Raw genomic sequence first — 25,819 nt, forward strand, 5'->3', positions numbered from 1 at the left:
AAGAGCAATGGCTGGGTGTACAAATCAGTGAGTTGGGATCCCAAATGAAAATGGTCTTGCCATTCCAGTGGGGACTAAGGTGAGAAGATTCCACCTGCAGTCACAGGCTGAACAGTCTGGATGGATGATTTTGGCCACTGGTCTTCCTTTAGTACCTGGCACAGCTCTCCTATCGCCTCTTTGGTAAAGCACATTAGTGTAAAGCAGTGGTCCTCACTCTTCACAGGAGCTGTGTGATCTGTACATTCCTTGGGCTCTGTGACATCTTGTAAGAAAATATTTCTTCAAATGCTGCCTCATTTTCTTATCCTCCATCCTGTGCTCCTTCTCCTCCTCCTCCCTCTATTGTAGTTACACTCAAGAGGAATGCCCAGAAGGAACCTATACCTGGTCTGCATATCTCTTACCGTCTGGGTGGGCTGAACTGATGAAATTACTGCAAGCACACGGTACCTCTCATCAGTATCAATGTCCCAACTATATTAAATTTTATCTTTTAAGAAACAAATCAAAAGCTCTTACCTTTTTATTGCTTGTGATCATTTTAGCCCCACAAAACAAATCCTACAACTTGATAATGGATGCATGTCATTTTCTGAAGTTTCTAACTTTAAATATTAAGGGGTTATTTTGGGGAAAGGTTGAAAACAGGCACTAAGTGGGTGCTGTGCTAATAAATAGGCTTGTTTCAAAGTCTGGAGTTTTCTTCTTTCTTTGGCCTCCTTGTCTCGAGAGACAATGGGTAAGCGCCTGGAGGTGGTCAGTGGTTTGTGAAGCAGCGCCTGGAGTGGCTATAAAGGCCAATTCTAGAGTGACAGACTCTTCCACAGGTGCTGCAGATAAAATTGTTTGTCGGGGCTGTTGCACAGTTGGCTCTCCCCTTGCGGTTCTGTCTTTTTTCCTGCCAACTACTAAGTCTCTTCGACTCACCACACTTTAGCCCCGCCTTTATGGCTGCCCGCCAGCTCTGGCGATCGCTGGCAACTGATTCCCACGACTTGTGATCAATGTCACAGGACTTCATGTCACGTTTGCAGACATCTTTAAAGTGGAGAGATGGATGGCCGATGGGTCTGATACCAGTGGCGAGCTCACTGTACAATGTGTCTTTGGGGATCCTGCCATCTTCCACGTGGCTCACATGGCCAAGCCATCTCAAGCGCCGCTGGCTCAGTAGGGTGTATATGCTGGGGATGCTGGCCGCCTTGAGGACTTCTGCGTTGGAGATACGGTCCTGCCACCTGATGCCAAGGATTCTCCGAAGGCAGAGAAGATGGAATGAATTGAGACATCGCTCTTGGCTGACATACGTTGTCCAGGCCTCGCTGCCGTAGAGCAAGGTACTGAGGACACAGGCTTGATACACTCGGACTTTTGTGTTCCGTGTCAGTGCGCCATTTTCCCACACTCTCTTGGCCAGTCTGGATATAGCAGCGGAAGCCTTTCCCATGCGCTTGTTGATTTCTGCATCGAGAGACAGGTTACTGGTGATAGTTGAGCCTAGGTAGGTGAACTCTTGAATCACTTCCAGAGTGTGGTCGCCAATATTGATGGATGGAGCATTTCTGATGTTCTGTCCCATGATGTTCGTTTTCTTGAGGCTGATGGTTAGGCCAAATTCGTTGCAGGCAGCCGCAATCCTGTCGATGAGACTCTGCAGACACTCTTCAGTGTGAGATGTTAATGCAGCATCGTCAGCAAAGAGGAGTTCCCTGATGAGGACTTTCCGTACTTTGGTCTTCGCTCTTAGACGGGCAAGGTTGAATAACCTGCCCCCTGATCTTGTGTGGAGGAAAATTTCTTCTTCTGAAGATTTGAACGCATGTGAGAGCAGCAGGGAGAAGAAGATCACAAACAGTGTAGGTGCGAGAACACAGCCCTGTTTCACGCCACTCAGGATAGGAAAGGGGTCTGATGAGGCACTGCTATGCTGAACTGTGCCTTTCATATTGTCATGGAATGAGGTGATGATACTTAGTCGCTTTGGTGGACATCCGATCTTTCCTCGTAGTCTGAAGAGACCATGTCTGCTGACGAGGTCAAAGGCTTTGGTGAGATCAATGAAAGCAACGTAGAGGGGCATCTGTTGTTCTCGGCATTTCTCCTGTAGCTGGCGAAGGGAGAACAGCATGTCAATGGTGGATCTCTCTGCTCGAAAGCCACACTGTGCCTCAGGATAGACATGCTCAGCCAGCTTCTGGAACCTGTCTAAAGCGACTCAAGCGAAGACTTTCCTCACTATGCTGAGCAGGGAGATTCCACAGTAGTTGTTGCAGTCACCACGGTCACCCTTGTTCTTATAGAGGGTGATGATATTGGCATCGTGCATGTCCTGTGGTACTGCTCCCTCATCCCACCACAGGCAAAGCAGTTCACAGTACGACTGATAAATAGGCTTGTTTAAAAGTCTGGAGTTATCGCACAATATTGGACTAATTGCTGATTACCAGGTTTTAAACGTGCCTGGAGGCAATAAAATGGTGATTTAGCCTCCATACACGCACTTGCACTGAAGGTCTGGTGTGCGCTGGCTGACAGTGAAACTGAAGGAGCAGAACAAGGCAATTCTCAGGATGTCCCAAGCATCAAAGGTGTTCAGGGGCAGCACTGGAGGTCCTGGTGGAGGAAGTATAGGGGAGGAGCGATATCCTCAAGTAGGAAGGAGGCCACAGAAGCTATTAATGCAGCAGATTTGAGAGGAGGTCACAGCCGGGAGAACTGCCACAGGGCATGGCTCCAGTCCCGCAAAAGATTCAATAATTTAACATGAGTGGGCAAGGTAAAATCCCACTGCTCAATAACCACACCACCATCAGTATCACAACCATAACACACTGCATCCACTATGTAACTATACACTGACAGTCACACACCACACACTACTGCTTCCTTCACAGGCACTATTCACACCTCGGACACATCACACAGCTCTTCAACCCTGTCAGCCATCAAACAGACACACAGATACACCTGCCAAAACAATCATTCACGGTCACCATCCTTTCTCTTCCAGGAAAAGATTGCAGATAAAAGGCGCCAGCTGGACCTGACCAGGAGAGGAAACTTGACTCCACGAGATCACTTCCCTTGAAGGGGCAGTGCTGGCAGTAATCGGGAAGGAAGTTGTTTTTATACATTCTTGGGATGTGAGCATCTTTGGCGAGGCCTGCATTCATTGCCCATCCTTAATTGCCCTAGATAAAGAGTGATTATGGTAATTGTGTAGGAGTGGAATTGGTAATCTTTTTTATTGTGCTCCTCAAGGGGAAGGTTTTAAAAAGATAAATCTAGATGGTGAACTGCCTGATGGATCCTTAGTCCTGGATTGTATGGCATTTGGCAACAGTGCTCTCTGCCTCTGATCTTCTCTGACAATAGGGAAGGAATTATACAGTCATTCCTCAGAGTGCATACAGCCTCAGAGACCAGCCTGATGCAGAGTGTATAGAGGATTTTTATATGTGACTGATATCACCTGTGACAGCCTGGATGGTTCCAACAAAATAAAAATGAGTGCTACTGTGACCTTTACTGCCATAGGAAATGTAATCCTGGCTGTTCTGCAAGGTTCTTTCCATGAGGCCACAGATCTCTGTGACAAGTCTGTGATAAAGCATAGCCTCCTCTTGCACTGATCTTGGGTCATGTGAATGTAGGAGTAGTGCTCTCCAAAGGCCCTGGGTAGATAAGGCCTCCTGCTGGAGCCCTCCCCATCCTCCTGTCCCTCTCTCCTCCAAATGATGCTGCTCTGCCTGGTGTCACCTCCTTCTCCCATTCCTCCTCCAGACCAAGGGCGACCCCTAGCAAGATCCCCATGACAAAGCGCACCCTTTCTCCTGGTGACTCCTGTAAGATGTCCAAAAGGTAGAGTAGCACAGCACTCACTATTTTTTTGGTGAAGTCTTCGTGGAATTTCTGGGAAAAGTGTTGATAAAGTGTTGGTGAAGTATGGAGAAAGTGTGCCAGAAAGTCTCCCAATGTGTTTCAAAAGTCCTCCTCAAACACTGTGTAGCCAGTCGATCTCCAGCAGCAAGTGAACAGTGACAGCAAAGCATGGGGTGGCACAGTGGCGCACTGGTTTGCACCGCAGCCTCACAGCTCCAGCGACCTGGGTTCGATTCTGGGTACTGCCTGTGTGGAGTTTGAATGTTCTCCATGTGACTGCGTGGGTTTTCACCGGGTGCTCCGGTTTCCTCCCACAGCCAAAGATTTGCAGGTTGATGGGTAAATTGGCCATTATAAATTTCCCCTAGTATAGGTAGGTGGTAGGAGAATTGAGGGAAGGTGGGGATGTGGTAAGAATATGGGATTAATGTAGGATTAGTATAAATGGGTGGTTGATGGTTGGCATAGACTTGGTGGGCCAAAGGGCCTGTTTCAGTGCTGTGTCTCTAAATAAATAAATGGCTGAAAGTAATGGTCGCAATCCTCACCAACAACTCCTTATTCCTGTTCAGCTGTTAGGAGAGGTCACTAATTGCAGCGCTAGTAAGCAAAATGTCTTGCAGCTTCTTCAATGAGCATTAGAAGCCAATTTAATTGCTAATCAGAGGCTTACTCATCCTCGGGGCAGCCATCCCTACTGCATGCTTAAACTCCTTTACCAAGATGGTGTCTTGCGCTAAAAGCAAGCTAACCAGGCGCTGTAGTTCAAATCCACATCTTGGCTACCTTGGAGGCTCTTTCGTGCCTAAATTACTAATACAACAGTGGGGAAAATAGCCCCCTAAATCTTTAATGCCATCCATAAATCTGAACATATTTGCTACTTTAACTCAAAGCATGCATTTTGCAAGTCACTGATCTACTATATATGGGCATTCATGCCAATATATATACAGATTAATAATTTTATAATGCAAATAATGGAAGCTGATTAACATCATGACGTTGCACTAATTGTCTTGCTAATTGCTACGTGCTCTGTTTCAGCATCACATTTTAAAATTAATCTTAAACATATGCATAGACCTCTAGTTGGATGTGAACCTTTTAACCATGCAGCCTGATGCCTACTGCCTAGCAAGAAAACATCTGTTCTGTAATTGTACTAAATAAATATGAATTAGTCTTTATTTGATTGACTAATAGTCTGGGAATATGATATTTTGTGAGATCTGGAGGAGTTAGGAAAATAGGACATAGGAGCAGGAGTAGGCCCTCTGGCTCCTCGAGCCTGCTCTGCCATTCAACCAGAACATGGCTGATCTTCTACCTCAATGCCATTTCCCTGCACTATCCCCATATCCCTTGATATCTTTAATATCTAGAAATCTATCGATCTCTTGTCTTGAACATACTTAATGACTGAGCCTCCACAGTGCTCTGGGGTAGAGAATTCCAAAGATTCACCACCCTCTGAATGAAGAAATTCCTCCGCATCTCAACCCTAAATGGCCTATCCCTTCTCCAGTGGACAGCATGGGTAGACAACCTTCCCCCAAACCTCTGCTCCTCATCTCTAACCTAGCGTTCTGAGGTAAACAACAGGAATCTAATCACCTATCAGTTTTCTCTTCCTCCTTATGGAGAAATATTCAGTTGGCTCATGATGTGGGAAATCGTGATGCAGACCCGCACCTCCATATTCGTTGACTCAGTCAGCTCACTGCTGGACTACCTGAGGCTTTGCTTGTCACAGCAAACTCTGATCATTATTATTACAATCACCAGGAAGAGAGTAAGTAAACAGAGAATCATAAATGTTATGAACATTTTTTTTTATTTGTGGGATGTAAGCATTGCTGGTAAGGTCAGCATTTATTGCCCATCCCTAATTGCCCTGAGAAGGTGGTGCTAAGCCATCTCCATAAACCGCTGCAGTCCATGTGGTGAAGGTACTCCCACAGTGCTGTTAGGGAGGGAATTTCAGGTTTTTGACCCTGTGACAGTGAGGGAATGGTGACATACTTCCAAGTCAAGATGGTGTGACTTGGAGGGAAACTTGCAGGTGATGGTGTTCACATGCACCTGTTACCCTTTTCCTTCTAGGTGGTAGAGGTCGCGGGTTTCTATGATGCTATCTAAGGAGTCTTGGCAAGTTGCTGCATTGCATCTTGTAGATGGTACACACTGCTGCCACTGTGCATTGATGGTGGAGGGAGTGAATGTTTAAGGTGGTGAAGTGGATCCCAATCAAGTGGGCTGTCTAGTCCTGGATGGTGTCGAGCTTCTTGAGTGTTGTTGGAGTTGCACCCATCCAGGCAAGTGGAGAGTATTCCATCACTGACTTGTTCTGACTTGTACCTTGTAGATGGTGGACAGGCATTGCAGGAGACAGGAGGTGAGTTACTCGCCGTAGAACGTCAAGCCTCTGACCTGCTCTTGTAGCCACAGTATTTATGTGGCTGGTCCAGTTCAGTTGCTGGTCAATGATAACCCCCAGGATGTTGAGGATGGGGGATTCAGTGATGGTAATGTCATTGAATATCAAGGAAAGATGGTTAGATTCTCTCTTGTTAGAGATGGTCATTGTCTGGAACTCACATGGCGCGAATGTTACTTGCCACTTATTAGCCCAAACCTGAATGTTGTCCAGGTCTTGCTGCATGCGGGTATGGACTGCTTCAGTATCTGATAAGTCATGAATGGTACTGAACACTGTGCAATCACCAGCGAACATCCCCACTTTTAACCAAATGATGGAGGGAAGGTCATTGATGAAACATTAAAGGTGGCAGGGCCTGGGACACTCCCCTGTGGAACTCCTGCAGCGATATCCTGGATTTGAAATGATTGGCATCAACAATCACACCAATCTTCCTTTGTGCTAGGTATGACTCTAGCCAGTGGAGTGTTTTCTCCCTGATTCCGGTTGACTTCAATATTTCTTGAGCTCCTTGATGCCACTCTTGGTGAAATGCTGCCTTGATGCCAAGGGCAGTCACTCGCACCCTACCTGTGCAAATGATTATAAAGAACAGTCTGCTTGAGCAGGTAAGGAGGAGGATCTCAGGAGTTATTAATGCAAAGCTTGACTCCTTTATAACTATCAACTTAGCTGTTTACCATAAATAAGGATCCTGTTGTCACTTCAACTCTCTCTATATATACATACATACTATGTATTTACATACTAGTCAATCTACTGTAGTATCACCAACAAAGAGTTAATACCAAGTGAAGTTTCTAGGTGAAGTGGAGTTAGAGTGCAGAAGATAATTGTGCAGAACTGGCAGATGTAATGCAGTCACCATGTTAAAGTTATGCACTCTGTCTTTATTTTTATATTTCCATTATTAATTCTTATCCCCACATTTTAAATTGAAACAGCCTATGTAAACTTGTGACGCTTTAATTACACCCTGCTGGCAGTGGTGACACTGCCTCTACTGGGGTGAGGGGGTAATTAGTGTGGTAAGTTCATGTTGGCAGTTTTCATTAAAAATGTGGACATAGGAATCTATAATTGAGAAAATTGACAGCACATGCACACGGATGCAGATATTTATACACATTATGCTCTAGTTAAACTCCTGTGTTGCAGATGGTATATCAGACAGTATGGACTCTCTGTTAGTGCCCCTGGTGCCTTCATATTGCTGTTGCACTATCCTTACTCTTCTGCTTCTGTGACTCCAATATTAACAAGGAGGCAGGAAGTGTGGGAGGTGTGGGGGGTGGGGGGAGCTCAGTAGCAGACAAAGAATCTTAACAGCAAGGCAGCATTTAAATCAATCACTCTTCCACGACAGCTGGTCAGATTGACAGCCTGGCCTGCGGCTGGGAGCAGAAATTAGTGCCAGGAGACCATAGCCAGGGGTGTGCAGAATGGTCCCTGGTAGTCAATTGTGGGGTAGGGAGGAAGAGCGCCTGGGAGATTGGGACTGCTAATTAGGGTTGGGGAATCAGTAGATTTCCTTGTGAGCACTTGGGTATGTAGTGGGGTGGGGGTAGAGGGGAGCATGTGGGGGAGTGGGGGGTTTGTGGGTTGGGGTGGGGGGTGTTGGGGGTGTGTGTGAGGGTTGGGAGGGTGGGGACCAAGGTGGGGGGTGTAAGGGTTGGGGGGTGTAGGGGTTTGCGGGCTGTAGGGGTTGGGGATGTAGCGGTTGGGGGTGTAGGGGTTGGGGGGGTGTAAGGGTTGGGGGGAGTAAGGGTTGGGGGGGTGTAAGGGTTGGGGGGAGTAAGGGTTGGGTGGTGTAGGGGCTGGGGGTGTGTAAGGGTTGGGGGGTGTAGGGGTTGGGGGTGTAAGGGTTGGGGGGAGTAAGGGTTGGGGTGTGTAAGGGTTGGGGGGGTGTAAGGGTTGGGGGACTAAGGGTTGGGGGTGTGTAAGGGTTGGGGGGTGTAGGGGTTGGAGGGGTGTAAGGTTTGGGGGGAGTAAGGGTTGGGGGTGTGTAAGGGTTGGGGAGGTGTAAGGGTTGGGGGGGTGTAGAGTTGGGGGATAGGGGTCAAGGTGGTAGGTTTAAGGGTTGTGGGGTGTAAGGGTTGGTGGGTGTAGGGGTTGGAGGTGTAGCAGTTGGTGGTGTAGGGGTTGGGGGGTGTAGGGGTTGGGAGGAGTAAGGGTTGGGGGAGTGTAGGGGTTGGGGGGGGGTGTAAGGGTTGGGGGGTCTAGGATTTGGGGGTAGTAAGGGTTGGGGGAGTGTAGGGGTTGGGGGGGGGTAAGGGTTGGGGGGTGTAGAGGTTGGGGAACGTAGGGGTTGGGGGGTGTAGCGGTTGGGGGTGTAAGGGTTGGTGGGTGTAGGGGTTGGTGGGTGTAGGGGTTGGGGGGTGTAGGGGTTGGGGGGGTGTAAGGATTGGGAGGAGTAAGGGTTAGGGGGGTGTAAGGGTTGCGGGGTCTAGGGGTTGGGGGTTGTAAGGGTTGGGGGAGTCTAGGGGTTGGGGGGGTAGGGGTTGGGGGTGTAAGGGTTGGGGGGTGTAGGGGTTGGGGGGTGTAAAGGTTGGTGGGTGTCGGGGTTGGGGGGGTGTAAGGGTTGGGGGCTGTAGAGGTTGGGGGTGTGTAAGGGTTGGGGGCTGTAGGGGTTGGGGGCTGTAGGGGTTGGGGGGGTGTAAGGGTTGGGGGGTGTAGGGATTGGGAAAGGTTGGGGGGAGTAAGGGTTGGGAGTGTGTAAGGGTTGGGGGCTGTAGGGGTTGGGGGCTATAGGGGTTGGGTAGTGTAGGGGTTGGGGGCTGTAGGGGTTGGGGGCCATAGGGGTTGGGTGGTGTAGGGGTTGGGGGGTGTAAGGGTTGGGGGGGGTGTAAGGGTTGGGGGGGTGTAAGGGTTGGGTGGTGTAGGGGTTGGGGGCTGTAAGGCTTGGGGGGTGTAGGGGTTGCGGGGGTGTAAGGGTTGGGGGGTGTAAGGGTTGGGGGCTATAGGGGTTGGGTGGTGTAGGGGTTGGGGGGTGTAAGGGTTGGGAGTGTGTAAGGGTTGGGGGCTGTAGGGGTTGGGGGCTATAGGGGTTGGGTGGTATAGGGATTGGGGGGTGTAAGGGTTGGGGGGGGTGTAAGGGTTGGGGGGGTGTAAGGGTTGGGTGGTGTAGGGGTTGGGGGCTGTAAGGCTTGGGGGGCGTAGGGGTTGCGGGGGTGTAAGGGTTGGGGGGTGTAAGGGTTGGGTGGTGTAGGGGTTGGAGGGGTGTAAGGGTTGGGGGTGTAGGGGTTGCGGGGTGTAGGGGTTGGCGACTTGGAGATGTGCGGGGTTGTGAGGATGGGGATGGAGCATTCTTGCTTCCATGGGTTCACAGTTGCTGAAAAACCTTCAAATTGGAAAACTTACCTCGGCCTCTTCTTGCCAGTTGGTTCTTTCTGCCCTCTCGCTGGTAATGGGTAAAAGGCAGTTCAGGACTCCCCCTGTGGTGAAGTTAGAAATATATGGTGGCACTGGTGGCATCATCCAGCCTCATTTTTGAAACTTAATTAGGCCCCTCTAGCTTTTAATGGGAGCCTCAGCAATGGCCTGAATCACCACACTAAATATTTTGGTGGCTGGGATTGGCCTTGGGTTTGGTTTGGTGTGCTCAATCCTGATATTTTAATGCTCCCCTCCTCCCCCTATCCTGCGAACACCCAACACCCCTCCCCCTCACCCTCGACTCTCTCCCGCTCATTGGGATGAGGTCGGGAAGTTAAAATTGATGCCTTTCTGCTCTTTCCTTTGGTTTCCCTCTCTCCCTATTGATTCTTTTTATTTCTCCTCCTGTCTTCTTCCTCTTTCTTTTCAGGTGGGAGGTTGTTGGTATTATGCCACAATTTGGCACAAAAAGAAGCATCAACGGCTTCATTTGAAAGGAATTGTGGGGGCAATATGGCATTCAGCAGTTCCCTTCCCATCCCTTCTCCCAATCACCTGTACTTCCCATACCCCCTTATTTCAATGAAGTCTTCTCCCATCTACCTTCCCACTAGCTCTTCCTCTTCCTACTGTCACCTCACTCCCATCACTACCTCTAACTCTTCCCTTTTGACCTACCCGCAAAACCTCTTTATCATTCCCTTTTGCTTGCCAGTGTCATTTACTTCAATCATCACTCCAACCACTTCCTCCCACTCCCAGCAATTGCAGATAGCCAAAAGCCTGAAGTGCCCACATCCTAGAGGGCTTTTAATAAAGTATCTATATCTATAACTCCATCAGATTGAATTGTACATGAATAACAACACTTTATTTTAATTAGGAGTCATTGTGCACTTCACTGACGGTATAATGATTGAGGGTATGTTATTACAAGTTTATTAAGGAATCATTTTACTTTGACGCTTGTAATTCTCTGACTATGGGCTGAATTTTACCAGTCCTTTGGTGATGGGCTTGGAGGTGGGAAGGCTGGCAAAATAGCACGGGAAGGCATCTAATGGAAGCCCGATGTCTTTCTAATACTATTCCATTTTGCCAGTGGTGGGAAAGACGACAGACGTGTCACCTAGCCGGATCCCAATTGAGCCACTTAAGTGGTCAATTAAGGGCCACTTGCTGCCTCCCTCTCCAAGAGTGGCAGGCATCAATGCGCCCTCATCATTCAAGTGCAGCCCCAGCAATGGCCACCGCTAGTGGTGGCACTGCTGATGCCACTGAGCTTCTGGCACTCTGATTGGGCTGGCAGCTCTTGGGGGTGGGCCGCCATCCTTAATAGGGATGGCAGCCCTGACGGCAGCCACTTAACTGGCTACCGCCAGCTGAACGCGTCCTGGGCCCTGCCACTCGCTGAAGCAGGGTCACCCTCCCAGCCTTCAGCCCCAGCGGCAGGACTGCTACCTTCACTGAAAAATTCCGGCCCATATATATTTAATTTACTACAAATATAAAATAAATGCATTTTGGGGAATTAATCACACAGTAAATGAGAAAAATTAAAATCAATATGTTTGTTAATTTTCATTCCCTAATTTATAGAACTGTATCATCAACGCAGGCCCCTAATGTGTTCTTTATATGGATGGTATTGCTGTTTGAGATTAGTTCCACAAACTGCCACTAGATAGAGCAATATGTGCATGTTTTCGAAGGAATTATCAAACAGTCAGATGACAACTTAACTGGCCCAGATTTTTGCAGTCAGCATCGGATGGACAGCACTCGTTCCTGACCTCCAAGAAAACTGCTCACTAAGATTTTGCAGGTTCTGTGGCATCAATTTCTCCTATTACAACATCAATTTCATTTTGGCGCCAGTTATAGGAAATCTTTGATGTCCAGGAACAGTGAATTCATCAAGCAAGCTGAGCAGTCAATCAGATTGAAGAATTCTCACACAACAAAGCAGGAAGTAAAATGCACTGGTTATCATTCACATTTTAATAAATTTACTGGGAGTAAAATAAATATTGGGACATACATATAGGATTAAAGCAGAAGATGAAATGTCATAAGCAAACTTAAAAAATAAAAATGATTTTTTGTTATTTTAATAATCTATGGAATTTTTATCATGGAATGGAGGGAGTGATACTCCAGACTTCTAAAGTTAGTTTTACAGGGCCAGAGTGGTTGTTCAGTGGTAATTATGACTTAGCATGCTGACAAAACTCAGTTGTACCTCATTGAAAAAGGCTTAATGTTTTCATGATTTTTTCAGCAGGAATTAGATTACAGGACAACATAGATGGGCTGGTAAGATGGGCGGAGCAGTGGCAAATGGAATTTAATCCTGAGAAGTGTGAGGTGATGCATTTTGGGAGGACTAACAAGGCAAAGGAATGTACAATGGATGGTAGGATCCTAGGAAGTACAGAAGGTCAGAGGGAAATTGGTGTATTAGTCCATAGATCACTGAAGGCAGCAGCACAGGTAGATAAGGTGGTTAGGAAGGCATATGGGATACTTGCCTTTATTAGTCGAGGCATAGAATATAAGAGCTGGGCGGTTATGATGGAGCTGTATAAAACGCTAGTTAGGCCACAGCTGGAGTACTGTGTACAGTTCTGGGCACCACAAGGATGTGATTGCAGTGGGGAGGGTGCAGAGGAGATTCACCAGGATGTTGCCTGGGCTGGAGCGTTTCAGCTATGAAGAGAGACTGAAAAGACTAGGGTTGTTTTCCTTAGAGCAGAGAAGGCTGAGGGGGGACATGATTGAGGTATACAAAATTATGAGGGGCATTGATAGATTAGATAGTAAGAAACATTTTCCCTTAGCAGAGGGGTCAATAACCAGGGGGCATAGATTTAAGCTAAGGGGCAGGAGGTTTAGAGGGGATTTGAGGAAAAGATTTTTCACCCAGAGGGTGGTTGGAATCTGGAACGCACTGCCTGAAGTGGTGATAGAGGCAGGAACCCTCACAACATTTAAGAAGTATTTAGATGAGCACTTGAAACGCCATAGCATACAAGGCTACGGGCCAAGTGCTGGAAAATGGGATTAGAATAGGTAGGTGCTTGATGGCCGGCACAGACAGGATGGGTCGAAGGGCCTGTTTCTGTGCTGTATGACTCTAATAGTGTGTAAGAAGTTGAAGATCAAGTCAAATCAGTGATTTCTGTTGATTCTATCTGTGAAGGCTGCAACAGTGCACCCTGTGGAAAAACATAGTACCTCTGAGCAATTTCTGGAGTTCTGCATTTAACTGCACATGTGCAGATGCCAGAAATTGCTGTCAGTTTCAATGAGTAATGACAGTGAGTATTGACAGTTTCACCAATTTGTTACAGAAAATTCTGGGCCATTTGTGAAACTGGGTCTATTTGGGATTTCAAAATTACCAATTTTGTTAGCTGATTGCTTTTTGATTACTTACGGTACATTGTCCGATGCTTTAAACGCTTCCTTGCACTTATAAACAGGGTAAAATCAAGCATATACAATGACTTTAAGTAATAATTAAGTTCCAGTAAACACTCAAATTAACTACTATTGTGCACACAATATTTTAAGTGATGCAAATCATAAGTATACCTACCACTTCTCAAGATGATTATTAAAGCAGTGTAACATGAAACAACAAAGCAGCTCATGTAAAGAATCCACACAGGACTGAAAATATAACTAGATCCATGTTAGGGCTCATTGTGCCTCACACCACTCACTGGCTGAGAAAGCTGACTGGTAAGCTGGACTCAGGCTTTTGCCAAGGCCCCTTTCGGTCCCCTGTCTTCCCTTTAATTTCTGAATGTCAATGCCTGGCCTTTCTTGGTATCACCACCACCACCACCACCACCCCCTCCCGGCTCCCCCCACCCCGCCACTTAATTCATATCCTACCACAGTGACTCAATGCAAAGGCAAGATGCTTAGGCATTTTGTCACTGTGCCAATCCTTTGAAAAGATCCATTAATTTGCACTTGTCAGAAAGTGTTTTTATTTTACAAATATAACTTTCTTTTAAAAAATGCATGATTTTAATTGGTGAGAGGAATTTTTAGAATTTTTGTTCATTATGCCCATTATGATCAATATAGGAGACCGTGGGTGTAATATCTCAGTTGATCACATTTCTGTCATATTTTGCTAATGCACTCAATTGTGTTATCTCCTGTTTTAAAGCATATGTGGCAGATATTGTATATCTACACAGATAACAGTCACAACATTCTACCTTTACTGATACAATGATTTATTTAAAGATACAAATATGTTTAAGGTTCAGCAAAACAAATTACTTGGCTGTTGATGCCATGCAGATAGATGAATACTGATCACTACGCAATCCCCTACAAAAACCACATAATATTCCGGTGCCACGTTTAGACAGTCAGAGCGAATTTTGCTCCAAGCACTTTGCATTTGCTGCTAGCTTGCGTAAATTATTTTGAGAACGTTTAATCCCATACCTGATATCAGCTCTCCACCATGCCCTTGCTTGAGACACGAGAAGACTGCCTTTTGCTGATAGGCACAATCAATGCATGCTTGGACAGCCTGCTGTAAGACCATGGATGCTCTGGCAGGTCCAAAATGATCTGGAAGCTGCTGCAACTTCTTTTTATCAAGATGTGGTCCGGCACAGGCATGCTTGTTGACATATATGCAAACTATAAGAAAGAAAGATCAGACATGTTAAGGATATGTGGCCACTTATGACATAACAACAATTAGCTCAAATAAAACTCCAATTTTGTCATTTCCCTTCAGAAATTATTATTCAAATGCTCCCAACACGTTTTGCAATGAGCATGTCTCGCAGAATTGTTGATCTTCAGTTTCAGAGAGTGAAATTACCACTCTGAGTTCTCCCGGAGCTTATAGTGTAGCTACATCTCAAATGTGTCCCCAAAGATTTCCTGTGTTCCATATTTGCAATGAAATAGTGAACATATTCTAAAAGGGAAAATCTTCCCAAATGCATTTGGAAACATTATTTCAAAAATCAACTCAAGGAATTCTGCCCCCTCCAACATCTCCCACCCCCCACATAAATGCTTTATGAGGAAGTTGGGTTTATTATCTTTGGAAAAGAAAAGACTCAGTTGATCAAGGTAAAGTTTTACAGATTGCAAGGGGAATTAAAACTGACCCAGACAAATTGTGTTATAGGGAAATGCTGAAAAAACAAGGTTCACTCATTAAACATGAAGTCAGGAGTACGAAGGGAAGTCAGGTAAAATAATTTCTTCCAAAGGTCAGGAGAGTCGTGAAATAAATTACCAGTGAAGTGGATTGTATCAGTTGGTTCAAGAGACAACTGGATGCTTTCCTCGGAAAGAGAAGGGCTTGAGGGATTTGGTGAGTGATGGGAAGGTGAGGATGACCTTGAAAAAGAAAGAGGCTTATTGGGGGTAATGTTCTTTTCCAGTTCCTAAGATTTCTCAGGCATTTATCATATATTCAAGATTTATACACACAGGGATTATCTGTAAAGTAAAACTTTGTTGTTTAAGCATGGGTAATAAATTATAAATATATACAGCATTATCAATAGTTTTCACTTTTTATGAAACACTGATTTTTGTCTCTGTGAATCAAAGATTTTAAACAGAACTGGGATGAACTAGCATGTTGACTAACAAAGCGTTATCTAATATTGGGAAACAAGTGAACAGCTTGTGTGTGGTCTTGTAATGTTTTCAATATCTGTGATTCCATCCAAAACTCCCTCAAAGTACATTGTGCATTCAAAAAATATTAGCAACCAGGTAGACAGCCAGCTTGATTTTTCTTCTTGTAGGTAACAGCCATGCTTGTACATATTTCAACTGTTACACCCCCAACAATATCTACCTTGTGGAATTCAGAAGTGCAAAGAACCACAACTCCACCCTTTCCTCCCGTCTGCTGCTTAGATAAGATGAGACAGGGGGTCTTCCTTCCCACTGCCCCACCTCCATCCCACAAACTTGTTCTTACAAATATTAATAATGTTCAGAAAGATTTTATGAAGGGTGTAGGGTTGTATAAGCATCATTAAAATATATAACCCAATGTAAACATCGCTGACATTTTTATTGTAGGTGAGTCTGGGCTTAAGACCTCTGAGATGCTCTGTTCATACGAATGCAAAACAGGCATTCCAGTGAGTTTATTGAGCGAGCTGTTGAGCCTTAGAGACTAGGAAAGTCCCAGGGTCAATCTTCCATCTGTGCTGAATTCACTAAAAGATGGGGCAGCAGAAGGGATTCCACAATTGGTCCCAGTCCTTGGGTTAGGGAGAGGAAAAGCAAACAGAGTTTCTACTGTCGGTCATTGGCCATTGATCTCTACTAGGAATCCCTGAGGGGATATCAGGTGAGGACAGGATTAACCTCAGCTGGGGCTTCCCCAGTGGTCAAATAAACATTCACTACTCAGAAGGAAGGCTCACACATGAAGAGTAATGGTACCAGAAGGCACCCAGAGTCCATGGAGTTGTATCCCAGCAAGGAGTCATTTGTTTCAGGAGAGAAGGAGTGGAGAGAAGATTATTGAAGAAAAATGATAATATTTAAAAGTGTGGTTTTCTGAATTTTCATTGTTAGCTGCACAACAGCAAAATCTACCACTTTATAATCCAATTAAAGTTATCATTGTCACTCCAACAATGTCTCAGTTAATGCGCTGTCTGGTGTGGTACTCTGGCATAAAGATCAGGATGGGCTCAGGTTCAGTCCTTCTTCTGTGCTGATTTAGATGGCTTGAGTCTGAGTAACAGTGTGGCTATTATAATTGACCTCTTGCCCGCTATCTGGGAACGCTTGCTGAAATTAGGTCACATGAGAACAGCATTTATCATTTGTGGCTAGAGCAATATCTCAGTTGATAAACTGCTACAAGGAGGGTCCAGGTTTGATCCCAGGCTGTGTTGAGCTAGCTAATCTCAGTCAGAGTTGGTAATGGGAACATAACAATCCGGCCCGATGTGCCAGACTAGGTAACATGAAATTCAAACAGTCTTCTCACTCCTGGTTGCAATTCTGTGACTCTTACTGGAAGGTGGAAAGTTGAATTAGCTGCCAATGCTCAATGTCAGATTTAATATATGAATGGCTGCTTGGGTGAGTACTGAAGGGTAGATGACATGTGTGGAACTGTATCCCAGCAAAAGTCTTTGGGGATTAAATTTGATAGCTCCCAAAAACAGACACGGGATTGCGAAGCATGATTAACCTGGGTCCATTCAATGTGCTGCTGACAGCACAGCAACTTTGTGCTACCTGCTAATCAACATAACTGTAGTGTGCAGCCAGCATTAATGTGGAAACACAGAAAATTTGTGTCACAGTATGAGGCTATTCAGCCCATCATGTCTGTGCTCGTCGAAAAATATCTAACCTAACCCCACTTTCCAGCTCTTGGTCCATAGCCCTGTAGGTTGCGGCACTTCAAGTGCCAGGTACTTTTTAAATGTGATGAGGGTTTAAGCCTCTAACATCCTTTCAGGCAGTGAGTTTCAGACCTCCACCACCCTCTGGGTGAAAATATTTCTCCTCAACCACCCTCTGATCCTTCTACCAATTATTATAAATCTATGCCCCCTGGTTATTGACCTCTCTGCTAACAGAAATAAGTCCTTCCTATGAACTCTATTAAGACCCTTATAATTTATACACCTCAACTAAATCTCCCCTCAGACTCCTCTGTTCCAAAAAAAATCCCAGTGGATCCAATCTTTCCTCACAGTTAAAGTTTCTGGCAACATCTTCGTACCCGCTCTTGTGTGATCACATCCTTCCTGTAATGTGGTGACCAGTACTCAGTGCGCAGTACTCTTGCTGTGACCTAACTAGTGTTTTAAACAGTTCTAGCATAACCTTCCTGCTGTTATATTCTATGCCTCGGTTCATCAAGGGAAGTATCCTGTATGAGTGGCCTCAGCGGAGGGCCAAAAATCATGAGAGGGTAGCACTCGTTAAGCTAGCCTGCATGACTTCAAGTCAGCCTGAACCTCTTGAAGAGGAGGTGCATTGTGGCTGCAGCAGGTTCTGGAAGTCTACTACTGATCTGACCTGGGAAAGACAGAAGAATGGCACAACATTGGAGAGCGGGTCCCAAGGTTTTCGATGCTGCACTGGAGGCCTTGGTGGAGGAGGTGCAAAAGAGGAGAGATGTCCTGTATTTGTAGGGGGCCAGGAGCTCTCCAGCTACTGTGAAGGCAGATAGCCATGGAGGTCAATGCCAAGAGTCAAGCCCCGAGGACCTAGATGTAATGTTGCAAGAAATTCAATGACCTTACATAAGTGATCAAGGTCAGCGAATGCACCTTCAAATGTCGTATCCTACCAACTGCACCACTAGCCTCAGACATTGCTCATTTTACCCAAGCACCATCACTCACCTACCAACAATCTTTGTCAGCACTCATACCTGACATTCATATGCTCCACTGCATACACACTCACTTAGCATTGTTGCAAGCCTCACACCCACGTCCCACAGCTTTCACACGCTGCCAGTTATTCAACCATGACAACCACATCAGCCAAACAGATTGCACACACACAACACTTAATGACACATTTCACTCCCTCTTGCAAAACAAGGTGAATCACTGGAGGGAGCAGGAGGTAGCCAGAGATGGACAGACATGCCTGTATGTTCTAACTCACATGGAGGAGATGGTGCTGGCCATTATTGGGACACCCATTGCGGAGGGCACGGTCAGCGAAGGCACGGAAGCCATCAAAGGTGATGGTTTCTTCATTCCTAATCCTCATTTTTACAACCCACCTGCCCCTCATCCCGCACTCTCAAGCTGCATGTAGTGTAAGCACGTATCTCGCACTTTTCCCCCATTCCCTGCACAACAATCTTACCCTTCTGCTTTTATCCTTTCAGATAACCAAGAGGTGTAACCTGGCCAGGCAGTGGAAGAACAGCAAGAAGAGAATGATGATGAAGACACAGCAGTGTCACTTGATTTCACACTCGCAGCCACCAGCTTAGATACTGACGCTGCAGGTAATTTAGGGGATAGCACAGATTCAGAGCAGGGGAAAAGGTTAGAGCTGCTGCAGAAGCTCCAGATAAGGACTTTGATGGTACATCCTACTGAAAAATGCTGATGGGTCTGCACAATGAAATGCTTGGTGTATTGGAAAGCCTGCCAGAAAGCCTGTGGTCATGTAATGTAAGTAGTCACCAACTCCATCAGTACTCTTGTGGACCCAACTATGACGCAGCTTCTGATGGCCAATGTCTCAGCTTCCATTGCAGCAAAAGCAGTTTCCACTGAAAGCTGAATTGGAAGCTCAGCATGAAAGCAGGTAAGGTCAGACTGCTGCCATCATGACTGTGGAGTAGAATGTGTAAGAGGCCTTGCAGGGTGTCACAGCTGTCCAGCAATCTGTCCTCCAACAGATTACTTGGATTGTTGAAGCACCACCTCGGTGGAGCACAAAGCTGCTGTCCTCTCTCAGGATGAAAGGATTCATCTTCGCACCCCACCACTCCACCGGTGCCTTGTGTTACCTCTCAGACAGTCAGCCGAGACTGCTGCCACTAATGCCAAGATGATGCAGTCCAAAGTCAGGACTTCTAGTCCCACAGCTGCTTGTTATCGTCCTCCAAGGCTATCTGCAGTCTCCGCCGGTGAAAGCCAGCAGCCTTCCACTAGCCATGCTGGGCTTGCACTGTGTAGGACTACTAGGGCAGGCAAAGGCACACAGAAGACAGGCACTAAGGGAATGCACAAGGGTGATTAGTTGACTTTTGTATGCAATATGGCATGATTTCATATATAAATTTGGTTTGGAAAGCTAATTTGTGATGGTTTTTATTTTTGCACCTTGGCCAAGCAAATGGTCAAAGTGGCAGAGGAAAGGTAAAGTGTGGGACTGTTGGTGAATGGAGAATTGGGGTTGTGCTTACTGGTATTGCACTTAGCTGAGTTCTTCACATACAGCCTGGGCAGAGGGCTCTGTCTAGGTTGCCTCCTCTCTTCCTCTTGCTCCTCCTCCTCGTGCTCCTGCTCCTCAGCTGCTCACAAGGACTGTCTCCTCATGATGGTGAGGCTATTCAGCATGCAACAGACCACCATGAATCTTGACACCCGCTCTGCCGAGTACTGGAGGGCTCCTCCAGAGTGATCCAGGCACTGGTGAGGAATCCTTCCTGCTGCTGAATGCATGTTCAGTTGTGTGTGATTAGGAGACAGCATTAGCTGAAGCGCTGAACTCCAAAGTGGCAGCGCTGATGTCAAATCAGCATTACACACACATTAATGTCATGATCTGCATATTTCTGCTGCGTGTTCACTGGGCATTAACAACCTCACCAATAAGGTGTGCAGCATGACTCACACCAAAAGATGCCATGGATGCCATTTTAAAACTTAAACAGCACCAATATGAGTTTTGTGCTCCCTGCTGCGGCCACAACTGCAACCTCAGAGCAGGGCAAGGACAGCATTGCCAGTGACAGGCAAGGTGACCATGAAGAACTTTTATGCATTTGGTTCTTTCTAGAGCTGGAGATATTTGAGGAGGAGAAAGAACTGGGGAGATAACTGGAATTTCTTTTTTTAAAGCATCAAAAATGGGTTAAAAATATTTTCTGTTATAAAATACACCTGCTACCCTGATACCATCATTGTGGGTGGACTACGAAAGCTGCAGCAGTAGTCTAAGCCCTCGGTTCAGACAATATGGCAATGTTGACATATGTGTTAACCTCACCACCACATCCTGTATTCAGGGGAATCTGAGACCAGCTAAGTTAGAGATGCAGTGAAGTACCTCTTAAACAAATGCGAATGAAATACTCCAGAAGGGTCCATACAACGGCGTCACTCTGAAAATTACATTCTGATGTGTAAAGAAAGAAAAAAAAGAAAGGCTTGCATTTCTATTGAGGCTTTCATTACCACAGGTCATCCCAAGGTACTTTACAGCCAATGAAGTACTTTAGAAGTGTACTCACTGTTGTAATGTGGGAAACACGGCAGCCAATTTGCATACAGCAAACTCCCACAAACAGATAATGACCAGATTCTCTGTTTTTGTGATGTTGATTGAGGGATAAATATTGGCCAGGACACCAGAGATGACTCGTCTGCTCTTCTTTGAAATCATGCTACAGGATCTTTTATGTTCACCTTAGAAGGTAGACAGGGCCTCAGTTTAACATCTCATCCAAAATCCTACACTGCCAACAGTGCAGCACTCCCTCAGTACTACACTGGAGTGTCAGCCTTGATTTTTGTGCTCATGTCTTGGAGTGGGGCTAGAACCCAACACCGTGTGACTCAGAGGTGAGAATGCTACCAACTGAGCCACAGCTGACACTATAAGAAAAGCAATAATCTAATTAAAATAAATAGAACTCACTATGATGTGACTGGGAACCCCCATCTCCTGTGTGTTTACATGAAAAGGCAGGGCTCATTTAAAAATCCTACAAATCCTCACATTTCCATCCCTAAATTTATAGACACAGCAACATTTGGGAGACCAACAATATCCTTTACAGGGGTCCATTTTTTTATAGAGACATATTCCTCATTACAGTTGCTATAGAAACCTAACCCGGAGCATATCTTTTAATACTATCAGATGTCCTGTAGCAATACTCATCGTGGGTCGCAGGATATACTGTTTTCCAAGGACAGGAGCATTCTACCATGTAACATCCAATGCATTATTCTGCTGCTAAAGTACAGCTGTGTGTAATTTGGACTGTCCCTTTAAGGCTACAGGAAAGCACAGCTTTCATGATGACAAGTAGAGGTCAGAAGAAACCAACTACAAATTACTGGCTTTCATTATTAATATACACTTTTAAGGTTGGCCCCTGAGGTCAAAGTATCTTCTGCTGTGGGTTGGGGGGGACTTTCTCTTATAGAATGAAATATTTAGCCTTATTTTTCTCTTTTTTGTATTTTTTTAAAAATCTGATAAAGTGTGACAGATACTTCTCAAAATTGATAGATAAGTAGAGGGACAAACAGTCAAATAAAAACAGGCAGATGGGCATGCAAACATACAGATAATTTACTTTTAAAAAAAAGTCTCTTCCAGCAGCACAATAAAACCTCCCACTTCAATATATTGATGGGAGAGGTGATATTATAGGGCTGAACTCATTTTTTTGGCACCAAGATAGACCATCTATTTAGATGTTGCTGCCACTTCTTTGCTTTCCCTTTGCCTACCAAGTCAAACCTTTCCCAGCCACTGCCCACCTCCCCCTCCCCGCCATGCTATGTGACATTGTAAATGGTTCCCTCATCTGAGGCAATCCAACCCATTCTAAACCACTGTCAGTACTTCCTTAAAAAATAACACCCTCGATCCTTCTGTCTTTGAGTACTACAGCCTCATATTTAAACTGCCTTTATTCTCCAAACTCCATGGAAATGTTGTCACCTCTCAAATCCATACTCATCTCTCCTGCAACTCCCTGTCTGAATCTCCCTAATCAGGTTTCTCCTCCTCTCACAGCACCAAAAATTACAAATGACATTCTCTGTGTCTGTGGTGCATTATCCCTCCTTAACTTCCCCAACCGCTCTGTAACTTTTGACATAGTTGACCTCTTTCAATGCCTTTCCTCCTTTGTTCAACACAGTGGAACTTCCCTCACTTCATCACACTCTTATTTATCTGATCATAGCCACATCATCTTCACTAATGTCTTCTCATTACCTTTGTCATTTGAAGACATGATGCTAGTTTCAACATGTCACACTGATGGCACCCAGCTCCACTGTTCTATCACTGCTCTTCACTGCTTCTGTCCTGTCAGATGGTCTGGCATCCAGTCTTAGATGAACTAAAATGCCCTACAGCCAAACATTAAGAAGACTAAACCCACTGTCAATATTCTCTATCACAAACTCAGTACCATCCACTGTATCCCCCTCCCAGGCTGAACCAGATTTCTCACTCTGAGCTGAGCTTCTGAACCTATAACCTCTCCAGCGCAAAAACTTCCTACTTCCTTTGGAACATCACTCATCTTGGCCTCTACCTCAGCCCATCTTCCACTGAAACCCTCATTCATGCCTTTGCAACCTGCAGACTTAACTAACTCAATATTCTGGCTTCCGTGAAATTCAGCTCATTCAAAAATCTGCTGTTCATCATCTCTGTCCTTGCTGATGTCCATTGGCTCTCAGTACTCCAACACTTTAAGTTTAAAATTCGTATCTTTGTGTTTATGTCCCTCAATGGCATTGCTCCATCCTATCTCAATAACCTTCTCTCTTGTACTATAAACCCCCTACTTGAACTAAATATTTTATTGTTTCTGGCCACGTATCCAATCTTCTTCCTCCTTTTGCCTCACCATTGGCAGCCATGCCTTCAGCCATCTAGGCTCCATTCTAAATCTTTGCACCACGCTCTCCTCCTTTAAGAACCTCCTTAAAACCCGCCTCTTCCACCAAGCTTTTGGTCACTCCTCCGAATATCTGTTTCTTTGGCTTTAAATCAATTCTTTTGTCTCCGCTATGCACTGTGGGAGATTTATCCATGTTAAACACATTTTACAAATGGAAATACAGTCCCCACCTCTTACACCATCTAAGTGTATCGCAAGTAACCACCTATATCAGACAAATGGCACTAAGCATGTACCATTTCCAAGAATGTCAATTCCAAAGGTGTCACTATAACACCATAAGCACACCAGCTATTCTGAGCAGTGGTGAATCAGATTTGTTCTATTATGTAGTATACCAAATAACATACCTGAGCCGTGAGTCTCAAAACAGTCAAAGCAGAGATTTGTTAAAGGGATACTGGCCAGTTCCTTTAACACCCTGAGCTAAAGAAATATCAGCCTTTGTCACATCAGATGGTCTTTTCCAGGGCCAAGTGATGCCATTCAAGCTAGGGGATGACCCAGCCACTTTGCAGAGATTAGTGAACCAAGTGGTAGCCAGTGTTCCTAACTGTGTGGTTTACCTTGATGATGTGCTGGTCTATAGTGACACTTTGAAGGACCACTTGGAAGAACTGGCGGGGGGTGGGGGGGCTCTGTTTGGAAGGTTGCAGTAAGCTGATTTGGTGCTAAACTTTGTGGAAAAAATTAAAAACCAGAATGCCAGACAATTCCGATGGAGTTCATTATTATAGCCCTATCACTTAACGATTATCCACATTGTGGGAAAAAATAATGTAATTGCAGAAGCTTTATCGAGAATCTAACTTTGCTTTGAGTTATATGAGTGCAAAGATGATACAAAGCAAAATTGTATTAACTATAGGTAAAGAGTGAGTATGAGTGTGAAAATGTGTTTTAAAATTTTCCATCTTCTGCTTTTTTACCCTTTGTAATGAAACACATTTAACAATGGCGTTTCATTCCTCCAAAGGTGAAGGTGTTACGAGAGTGCTTCTATTTTCTTGTAAAATATGTTTTTAGGAACTTATAGTTGAATTATAGATATTGATTCATTTGGAAGCTTGAAGAGATGCTGAACTTTGTGTTTTTTAAAAAGAAGTCACCAGAAGGTTCCGAGGCTTGTAAACAAGCCCTTACTGGAAGGCACCTGTTTTCAGATAAAATACCAGCACGGAGCTTGTTGTTTTGACTTGGGGAGATGTTCACAAAGAAGTGACAGGTCAAGATTTATAGAGGTTCGGAGGCTTGATGTCTGGAATATTTTTGGTTTCACTTTGAACTTTACAAAAAGCAGTTGTTTTTTTTGTCTGCCAAAAAAACCCAGCTCATCTCTTTCTCTCTCTTGGAAAGAAACCCTGCATATCCAGTGTGTCAGTCTCCTCTTTCCTCCGGTATTTGAAGAAACCCAGTGTATCGAATGTGTGGGAACTGAAACCCTTGTTGCCGCAGTTCTGCTGTAAGGCCTGTCTGAAGCTTCTGTATTTGCATGTCTTAGAAAGCCTACCCAAACTGATCTTCAACATCACCTGGAAAGAACTGTTCGAGGTAGATCCTAGTGGCAGCCGTCTATACGCATTTGGGACGCCAAACCAAAACAAAGGATATCTTTCCATATCTTCTCTTTTATCTTCAAGAATGAGCAAGTGTTCAGCCTAAGTGGTTTTTTGTCTGTTTTTTGTAACAGAGCTCTAAACAAAAATCCCTTTTATTTTTCTGGTTAACCAGTGTATGTGTGTGTGTGTGAGTGTGACGGGCTAAAGTAAAAAGGGAACTGAATTTTTCAATCTGTGTGTTTATGCTTTACTTCATTACTGGTTAAGACTTGTTTTATAATAAACTGATAAATTTGTTGTTTATTAAAGAAACCTGGTTGGTGTGTTTTATTCTGGGATAAAAATAGTCAAAAACAGTAGTAAAAAAACAAATCTACAGACAAGGGTGGTTCTGTTGTTGTCTGGCGTACCGACCTCTACCTTGCAGAAGCTGAGCGCCAACTCTCAGACACTTCTTCCTACCTCCCCCTGGACCATGACCCCACCACCGAACATCAAGCTACTGTCCACAGGACTGTCACTGACCTCATCTCCTCTGGAGATCTTCCCTGTCCCGCAACCCCAGACAGCCCGCTTCTACCTCCTTCCAAAAATCCACAAACAGGACTGTCCCGGCAGACCCATTGTTTCAGCCTGTTCCTGCCCCACTGAACTTATTTCTTCCTGTCTTGACTCTATCCTTTCTCCCCTGTTCCAGTCTCTTCCCACCTACATCCGTGACTTTTCTGACGCCCTACGTCATTTTAACAATTTCCAGTTTCCTGACCCCAACCACCTCCTCTTCACTGTGGACGTCCAATCTCTCTCCACCTCCATCCCCCACCAGGATGGTTTGAGGGCTCTCCACTTCTTCCTCGAACAGAGGCCCAACCAGTCCCCATCCACCACCACCCTCCTCCACCTGGCTGAACTTGTTCTCACATTGAACAACTTCTCCTTCAACTCCACTCACTTCCTTCAAGTAAAAGGTGTTGCTATGGGTACCCGCATGGGTCCTAGTTATGCCTGTCTTTTTGTGGGATATGTCAAATATTCCTTGTTCCAGTCCTACTCAGGTCCCCTCTCCCAACTCTTTTTCCGGTACATTGATGTCTGTATCGGTGCCATTTCCCGCTCCTGCCCTGAACTGGAAAACGTTATCAACTTTGCTTCTAATTTCCACAC

The 25,819-nt window shown here is 45.2% G+C and overlaps 1 protein-coding gene across 3 annotated transcripts in view; it reads right to left on the bottom strand.

Annotated features, from left to right (window-relative positions):
- The window catches only part of scml4 (Scm polycomb group protein like 4), a 154,781-nt gene that overhangs the window by 70,580 nt on the left and 58,382 nt on the right, over nucleotides 1–25,819 (bottom strand). For all 3 annotated transcript variants that reach the window (XR_010972738.1, XR_010972737.1, XM_068027159.1), the window contains exon 4: nucleotides 14,177–14,377. Coding sequence is in view for 1 of the 3 variants with exons in the window: in XM_068027159.1 (XP_067883260.1) it covers nucleotides 14,177–14,377 (201 nt within the window). In the remaining 2 variants the exon portion in view is untranslated. The remainder of the gene's footprint in view (nucleotides 1–14,176; nucleotides 14,378–25,819) is intronic.

The sequence above is a fragment of the Heterodontus francisci genome, chromosome 3 (assembly GCF_036365525.1).
Source record: "Heterodontus francisci isolate sHetFra1 chromosome 3, sHetFra1.hap1, whole genome shotgun sequence".
In the NCBI taxonomy this organism is placed as follows: domain Eukaryota; kingdom Metazoa; phylum Chordata; class Chondrichthyes; order Heterodontiformes; family Heterodontidae; genus Heterodontus; species Heterodontus francisci.